The following is a 9,424-nucleotide window of genomic DNA, read 5'->3' on the forward strand; positions in this document are numbered from 1 at the left end:
GCCGCCTGCATCATCTGTTCAGGGCCTTTAAACAGTTCCTCGCTTATATTTCAAATCCAGAGGTGATCTAATGTTTTTTTTTTTTTTTTATCCTATCTGCACATTATTGTCGTGCTTGTGTTCCTGTCCACCTTTGTGAAGCACTTTGTAACAAATAGGAGCTATGCCATCCAAACAGACAAGACTTGATTTTAAATCACTGCCAGCTCCACGATCTGTAAGCCAGGACTAAACTAACTGACAGCAAAGTATAATACAAAATACATATTGGAAGTGGCTACAATGTTTTATGAAATTTGTTATTAATATCATTATAAATATGAGTAGTGAAGTAAAAAAAAAAGAAGGAAACTGAAGTTATTTTCCCAAGCAATGAATTACTTTTTATTTTCAAGATTTGGTTTTGGTCTTTACGTGCCTTTAATGGAGCGATAGGACAGTTGATAGAGCAAGAAATCAGAGAGAGAGAGAGAGAGAGGGGGGGGGGGAAATGTGGGAAGGGCCGCAGAGCCCGGGCCGCCCGCCTGGAGGACCGCAGTCTACGAACATGGGGCGCGCACACCAACCACTGCGCCACCGAGGCCACACTCATTTCTTTTATGAAGCAGTGACTCAGTTAGCTGTAATTTTCAGTAACTTGCACATCACAGAATTATCAGCACACAATCACTGTTGAGTCCTGACGTCACATTTCCTCTTGTTGAAGTTACATCACAGCCATGTAGTGATGTATACATAATGTGGTGAACAGGTCTCACTGTGTGTGAGGGGAAATGATCAAACGCATGAATGAGTTTCCATCTGTGATCAGATATCAAACAGTATTCAGAACAGCGATGATAAAATATGATGAGCTGATCACAAAGCTCTTTAATTATAACACACACACACACACACAACCTGCACGGTACAGTGCGGTTTATATCAAAGACTTTCTGAGAGGTAATAAAACACACATGACTGTGTTTCAGTGTGTGTGTGTGTGTGTGTGTGTGTGTGTGTGTGTCTGTCACGTCACTTTATCACGCTTTTAAACCCCTCCAACCATACCTCCTCCATACCCCCTCTGACGTAGGCTAACCAAACTACTTAAACAGTCCGCAGAGGCACGAGCCGCAGCAGAACCTCCTCGAGCTCTCTGAGTGGACTCTTCACGCGCTGAACAGGTGTGTGCGTGTGTGTATGAGAGAGTGTGCGCGTGTGTTTTCTCTTTTGAACCCAGCTCCCGGTAGATCACTTAACGGAGAACCGGAGACAACGAGAGACAGGGAGAGATAGACAAGCACTGATTGGCTGATCCGTGACCGGTCTGCCTCCGCGTGCCACACAGGGAGCCGCGTGCGCATATATTGGGTTCACAGGCTCGCGCTTCCGAACAGTTTCCCACCCCCGAGGGCACGCGCGGAACAAACCGGCTTCTTTATCACTTCTAAAAACACGAAGGTAAGAAAATACCGTCTTTATTATTCATTATAAATAATGCTACAAGTTACAACTTCAATTAATTCCACAACCAGAAATGTTCAGGGTTATTGTTGAAGTGCTTTACATATAAAATCTCAGAGTATTTTTCTCCAGAAATCTTCTTCTGTCTTTTTTTATTTAAATAAAAAGCGTCAACAGCAGCCTGAAGTGGTAAAAGTGTAAAATAAAGTGTTAAAAATGATTACATGACAGATTGATTATATCTCTCTCTACAATTTAAATACATATATGACTTAGTCTGATACATTACTGTAACCAAACTCACACTACTACAACATAGAAATAGTTAAGGTTATTATTTGAGTGCTTTCTATGGAAGCCCTTGGTGGACATACATCTGTACATTTGATATTATGCTGAGTCAATTTGCCTGTTCATCTCTGGATAGCAAGGTGGCTGTTTTTCTCATGATAATTTAATTAATTTAAATAATTCACTTGAGATCTGGAGGCAACAACCTGAATGTCCTGCGTATCATGGGAAAACAGAGTTTAATGACATGTATTGGTGGATAGATGTCCACTCTGGGCTTCCATACTTTAAATGCATGTTTTAAATGTTTGTTTTTTTATGAATCTTTATTTGTAGTCTATAAGAAACGATTACGTCAATATTAAGTAATTTTATGAGTAGAAGGGACAGTAGTGTAATAAAAAGTGGTAAAGTAGTTTTCTCTTTATAGCGACTATGTTGGGAGACTTTCTGATATGAAGCCGTGTAGGTGAATAACGGGAAAATCAGCGTTGTTATCCAGAGATTAACGGCATAATTAAGTCAAGATCTAGAGAAAACACCCAGAAAAAAAAACTTGTTCATACCTTAAAAAGGGAGTAAAATAAAATGTTTTCATGCATGTCTGCTTAGGGCTTCCATACTTTACATAATCTTTATGTTTTATATTTTTTTTTATATAAATATTCATCTTTTAGTCTATGCTTCATTTAAAAGACTGATTAGGACTCTCCAATTATAAAATGTTTATCACTTTGTCTTTGTTTTAATAGTATTATAGTTTCATTGTTTTTAAGCAGCGTTTTAACGAGCAGTACATTGGTTTAAACCGGATCTATTCTCAGAGAGAAACTTACAATTCTATCTTAGATTGAGCTCTTTCAATGTGTAATGTCGGATGATTTGACAGATTTTTTTCTGTGTGTGTGTGTGTGTGTGTGTGTGTGTGTGTGTGTGTGTGTGTGTGCCCTCAGTTCATGGCGGCCCCCGCACACAGCAGCTGCGTGTGGATGCTGGTTCTGGGGGTGTGTGTGTCTCAGGTTGTGGGTTCGGACTGTGGGAAGGAGTGTGCACTGTGTGTGTACCGCCTGCTAGGACAACAGTCTGCCTTCTCCTCCCTGGTAATGTCACTACACGTCTCATTATTACTACAGTTTAATATATGTGTATCTTTAAAAACAAAATCGAATGATCGATACGTTTCAAATAGAAATCTATCTCACAGGGATTCAAACAGTGGTAATAAAACAGATTTAAACCATGTATTAAATTAATGTATGTGATACTTGCAAAAAAGCAAACAATATCGATACCTGTTTGTTACCGTGGCAACCCAAATATAAGTCCTAGACACCTAATATTGGCTCATTTATTGTTTACAATGACCAAACTCCTGCTTAATGTCTTGATTGCACAAACTCGTTGGCGCTAGAGCCGGAGAGGAGCGAGGGTTTCCCCCTGCTCCTCTGAATTTGTACAATTTAGACATCGCTGTCTCTCGTTTTTCCCACGCACAGCTCATGGTTTAAAATAATAACTGAACCAGCATGAAAATGTTGCCAATGTTTTTGCGCAATTTTCGACAATGTGCAATTTTTGATGGATTTGTGTCTCTCCTTTGCACCTTACTTAACAAATGTATCAATGCTATCCATCATTAAAGTAACAAAAACAGAATCGTTTTGGTATTAAAAAGTATCAAATCATCACACATTTTGACGACCTTAATCAGTCAAAATGATAAATGAGAATATATCAACACATGATAACATCTGTTGACATGTTGTGATTCTGCTTCACTCTCAATAACATTATAAAAAACATGACAAGATTTATATTTATGATACAAGCAGACGTTCTTCGGTTCATTGGCTACCTTTTGGGATATTTTAATGAATCACAAATGAAGACATTCAGAGAATATTTGGTGCTGTCTTCGTCTCTCTGTCCCATCCTTTCATCCTCCTTCCTCCACCTCTCTTTCACAGTTTTATTCCTCATATCTTCAGTCTTTCGGTGACTGTAATCACCATAAGTGTTGCACTCTTCTCCTTTCATAGATTTTTTTATTCGAGGGTTTTCTCTCCTCCTCCTCCCCCTCCCTACTTTCATTTTCTCCACCCTCTCTCTCTCTCTCTTTTTCATCTCCTTTCGATGTGATTGTGCTCATATTGTTCTGAACGCTTCAAGTCAATACTCCACACCTCTCTACTGAGAGCATTTGTCTTTTTTTCCTTTTTCGTATTCTCTCTTTCTCATTACTTTTCCAGCCCTGGCTGTTCTCCTTTTTTTCTCATTCACATCTCTTACTATAATTCTATAGTCTCGCAATTGTTTTATTCCAATAAAAACAAGTTGAATACAACTTAAAACACGTAGAGCCAGCTAGAAATGAAGAAATAAAACAAATGTAACCACATTTAAAAGACATGAAAGTGTTTTTATGTGCGCCTGAAAAGCACCGACAGACTCCACATGTACAAATGAAATTATTATTTTAGTGTAATCGAGGCAATCATTTAAAATGATAGAAAAACAAATAGAAGTGGACCTGACCTGAGTCCATTAATGCCGTACTTCTCAATGATTAAAAATCATCATCTGCTGTGATTTATTAATCATTTATTACTCAGAAAAGACAAAAAAAAAAAAAGTCTGACGATTTTGATTCTGGTATCTTGAATATGAATATTTTCTGCTCTCGTTCCTCCTCTCTGACAGTAAACTGAATCATTATTTGGGGTTGTGGACAAAACAAAACATTTAAAGACATCTTCACATCATACATCAAACTTGTAAATGAATACAAAAAAGACAGTCATAACCCAACACTACATGAGAGGAAAATAGATTATAGCATATAATATTATAATAATATAATATTATTGTATCAAATTTTACAAACCCCTTTAAATTCTCTGACTTAATTCAGATTGGTTTCATTCCCCTACATTCATATTTTATTTATCCATATTTGGTCCCTGCTGTCGGTTTCCCCCCGTTTAAAAGATCGTGACTTGTCTATACTTCCCATCACAGCCACCAGAGGGGGCTGCTCTCCACCTCACGGCCCCTCAGGTGCCAATAAGTCCACAATTCAATTTTCCTCTTCATTAATTCTGTCTCTATAAGCCGGCGGCAGTGAAAGCTCAGCAAGAATCCCCCCCTCATGTCATCAAATGGGACTCTGATGGTGGAATAACTGAAATCCAATGACTATAAGAGGAGGGAGGTGGGGGGGTTGTTATTCCGAACCCCCTCAGGCCCTGCAGATGACTCCAGTCAGAGGTTATATGGACTCGCATGGTTATAGGAGGCCTGGGGTAAACAGCAATCAGAGTGGGTGGGCGGGGGCCTCCATTAGATGATCAGATACAGTATGAAGGTGTGAGGAGGGGTCATAAAACAGATGGTTTAAAGAAGAGAAAGTGTTTTTCTCTGTTTGTTCAGGGAGTCAGAGGGTGAAATAGGAGATAAAACAAGCTGCTGTGATCTCTAAAAACATCTGCTCTAATCTCCCCCCCCCTCTCGCTTTCTTTCCTTTGCTCTTTGTGTTGCTCTGTGTGAGCACAATGCTGGAGAGCAGCGCTCACACAGTGACGATGAGGATGGAAGCTTATTGTCAGACCGAGTCCGATTTCCTTTCCAAGTCACGATGCTCAGTTTGCAACAGCCAAGAAAAGGAAAAAGAACAAGACAGGATACAAACTTGATAAACTAAACATTAAACCCAGGGAAGAGATATATTAAAGATGCAGTACTCAGGTCAAAGCCACAGTGGGTGGAGCAACCGTGATATCAGCCATTGGTTGGTCATGGTTCGTTGAGGACTGTGTTTTGAAGCAGCTATTTGGCATCAGGTAGTGGTCATCTTTTCTTTTTTTTTTGGAGCCATACATGACCACGGTTGGGTAGTTGATTTTAGCTGTGACATGGCGGGTTAAAAAAGACATGATTGACATTACGGTAAAGAACTAAACATCTGTTGTAACGATGATAATCTCAGACACGATTGGCTGAAAGTCGCCAGTTAACATGATCACTTTTAAAAATCGTAACAATTCATCATAAACTTCAGTGTGAGAACAGAAAATAACAGTCACAACATATTCCAAACAAATGCAGTGACTTTCTATAGGCTTAAATAGGGCTTATTAACATTTGAATCTTAAAATAATAATTCAATTATTTTGAACTAGAAGTCTATTTTATCTTAGGTCCACACTGCATGAGGAAAGAAATGTGGTCTAAACCCATTTTAAAATTACAAAATGTGTGATAAATAAACTAATATTACAGAATTTGTATTAGCTTTAGCTAAAGCTGTTTGCAAAGTTTCTCGTGAATCCAAAATCAATCTTTTTTTTAAACACTCAATTTGCAACAACTTCTCTGAGGTCAGCTGATAGCTAGCTTGAGTTTCATGAAAATAGTGAGAGTGTGTGAAATGTTCACAAAGCTGAGTGATGAAGAGATGCTTGTTTGCATAAATAAATGTTCTTATTTACTGCGGCCTGTGCATATTGCGTTAATGATAAAATATGGATTTGTTGTGCAGCCCTACTGCAAACATTCATAAAAACACAAATAGATGCAAATGTCCATCAATCTTGAATGTCTGTCAAGGTTTACAAATGACTCCATACTCTGACGTTTCATCAGGAGAGGTAGATCCAAAGCCATAAAAAAAATCTGGTTACAGCTTAAACATTTCATTATTTATTTGAAACGTTGAATTGATTGGATGATTTTGATGTATTTTCCAGACATGCTCACTTGAGTGTAAGGGCGGGTTGGACAGCCAGAAGCTCCGCCTGTGCCGGGACTTCCTGTTGGCGGAGGACGCCCAGATCGGTTTGGACGTCGACCCCCATGAACAGCAAGAACAGGAAGCAGCTGGTGCCATGGCAACCGACGTCAACGCTGCAACATCGCCTGAACACCTGCTGGCCAAGAAGTACGGCGGCTTTATGAAGCGCTACGGTGGCTTCATGTCCCGCCGCTCCCCCTCTCCAGAGGGGGCGCTAGAGGACCCCGAGAACCAGGACGAGGAAGAAAATATTCGCCTTGAGATCCTAAAGTTCCTCAACGCAGCGACGGAGCACGGCGGCGAGGGGGAGGGTCAGGGAGGCGAGGAGGTGAAGAGGTATGGGGGCTTCATGCGTCGGGCTGAAGAAGGGGCGGCGCGCAGTGACCTGCTGGAGGCGATGCTGGGTCGGGGGCTCAAGAAGCGCTATGGAGGGTTCATGAGGCGCGTAGGCCGGCCCGAGTGGCTGGTGGACAGCAGCAAGAGTGGGGGGGTGCTGAAACGGGCATGGGAGAGCAGCAGTGAGCTACAGAAGAGGTATGGGGGGTTCATGGACTAGGACACCGCACTTACAGTATGACCCTTCAAATCCCAACTACTCAACTCCACCTCCTCTCTCTTCAACCAATCATCTCGTAGTCTGGACTTGTTGCTGTTTGAATCAACGTTATGCTGACCATGTGACATCACGGCTTTGTATAACACGCTGCATCATCGTCCATCTGTTCAGTTAGTCCTGTGATGAAGAATAAGATTAACATGTACCGTTCAGATGTGCACCAATCACTTTGAAAGCTCTGTTTTTTGGTTCTTGTGATGATGATGATGATGTTATTTATTAAATGAATCTGTTGATCGACGTTTGTGGCTTCAGTCTCTGATTTATAAAACTCTGCTCGACAAAAAGTGAAACTTTTTTTTGTTAATGCACTGAATCGCAGTGACAAAGTCCTCGTATGCTAATACACAAGCACATGGACTCTACTGTAGACCTGACACTTAACATACTTTAAACTATACACACTAGACTTAGCAGAGGTGGACAGTTTTTTAAAAGTCTGTTGTTAACTTCGATATCAGTAAATAATTCAGTTTAGAATTAACCCGAGTTAACATTAACCAAGGGTATGGCACATAATTTGATTTTTTTGACATAACAATAAAAAACACATTTATTAGGACATTTTCAATATTCATCATATGTTGTAGGTAAGAGTGGGTTTGGACTCTAACAGAAACCAAGTTCCTGCAGCCTCATGTCGATGTGTCCTTGGGCAAGACACTTAACCCCAAGTCTCTCCCACTGCTTCTTCTTCTGCGGTGAATACATGTGTATGAATGGATTAGTTAAGACTGATCACCATCAGTGCGCTTATTATTTAAAAACTCCAAAAGCCCAAAATGTAGTGGCAGCCGGCGCATTGTTCTCCAGGGTGGGAACAATTTCTCCCACATGGACTGAGTGAGCTGTGTAGCTTAGTTTGATAGGGTGATGCACACATACTGGATTGAATTACTGCATCACATCGCTGTACTTCTAACTTAGGAAACAATCTTTTTTTACCTAACATACTCAACAAACAACACTTTACACACTTACAGGCAGATATCTTCTAAAGTCTGCGAAAAAAAAAAACTCTGACTCATGCTAGTCTTGTCTGCTGCTCTGATCCAGAGACACTGCATGACTAGCTCCTTATGTCTAAGTTCATTGGATGTATCCCTCTGCTGCCCCCTTGAGGTCATCTTGTGTAATATATTCAGGGTCACATCTTTTCTGCGCCCCTCGCTGCTAATGTCTCTTGTATTGAGGGGGAGCAAAATTACCATGTGCAACTTATAAAGCGGGTCAGTGGAGTCGTTTTCAATTTTAATTGCATATTATACATTTAGCTCAATAATTGCATGTTATTTACCTCGCCCTTTAAAAAGGTAAAAAAAACATCTTGTTCAGTGAAGATCTGTCATTCTAGTTGTTTGTAGTAGTTTGGTTTTGTTACATCGTTTGTTGTCTGTTTATTTTGCCACAGAGACGCATATTGCAAGAATGTCTTTGGCATGAGGCACCGGGTGCACATCATTTATTTCATTAACATTAAGAAGTAACATTTTCTGAAAGTATTGGACCTACAAGACACCAGGAGGAGACCAAGGAGACAGAGAAGAAGAAACTCCCAAAGATTCCTAACACTCCCTGAGACGCCAGCAGAAAGCTGTGTACAGCTGCTTGGATTTAAATGTTAAAGGCACCTTAGATAGTCTACATGTTGGGCCAATTGATGAATCCAAGACTTTGATGATCCTTGCAACTAATTTCAGTTGTCAATTTGGAAACCTGAAGAACTAAATGGAAACCAGATCGGTATTTCAGTTCAACGTGCGACCCTTTAAACTGGCGACTTTGGACAAGGACAGTATTCCAATTAAATTGACTAATAGAGATAGATGACTTTAGCTCGAGTTAACCGTGCATGGAAACCTGCTGACTTGCTGACCCAAAACAAACAGCTGCTCCGTTTCCTGGATGCCTTTTTCTCTAGATGAGCTCTAACTACTCTGAGCCTTGATCATTCTTGGAGGTCATCACCTTCCCACTGGGCCTGGCAGAGGAAATAAATAAAAAAACATATTCACATGACAACCACAGAGCACTTTACTCAGAGATATGGACACAAGATTTCTCCCGTATCAGATGGCAGGATGTGGCAGCAGCTTTCAGCCTGCAGCTCTCCCTCTCTTTCAGCAGATGTCACTGCTTTGGAAACTGTGAGTGTGAATGATCACTGACTCCAGGGGCTGAAAGGCATCCTCTATAAGGCGGCTATAAGAACACATAAATCTTATACATGGCCTACCTCTTGCTGTGCTGTGTGAACCTCTGGGCACCTTTAAGGAAATGTG

The 9,424-nt window shown here is 40.5% G+C and overlaps 1 protein-coding gene across 1 annotated transcript; it reads left to right on the plus strand.

Annotated features, from left to right (window-relative positions):
- Positions 1–1,094: 1,094 nt before the first annotated feature.
- On the plus strand, positions 1,095–7,383 carry LOC109996554 (proenkephalin-A). The gene is made up of 3 exons (XM_020650734.3): positions 1,095–1,443; positions 2,691–2,837; positions 6,483–7,383. Exons 2-3 carry the CDS (start codon positions 2,694–2,696, stop codon positions 7,080–7,082), a joined length of 744 nt encoding a protein of 247 aa, XP_020506390.2. The 5' UTR covers positions 1,095–1,443; positions 2,691–2,693; the 3' UTR covers positions 7,083–7,383.
- The last annotated feature ends 2,041 nt before the right edge of the window (positions 7,384–9,424 follow it).

The sequence above is a fragment of the Labrus bergylta genome, chromosome 4 (genome assembly GCF_963930695.1).
Source record: "Labrus bergylta chromosome 4, fLabBer1.1, whole genome shotgun sequence".
Lineage (NCBI taxonomy): Eukaryota > Metazoa > Chordata > Actinopteri > Labriformes > Labridae > Labrus > Labrus bergylta.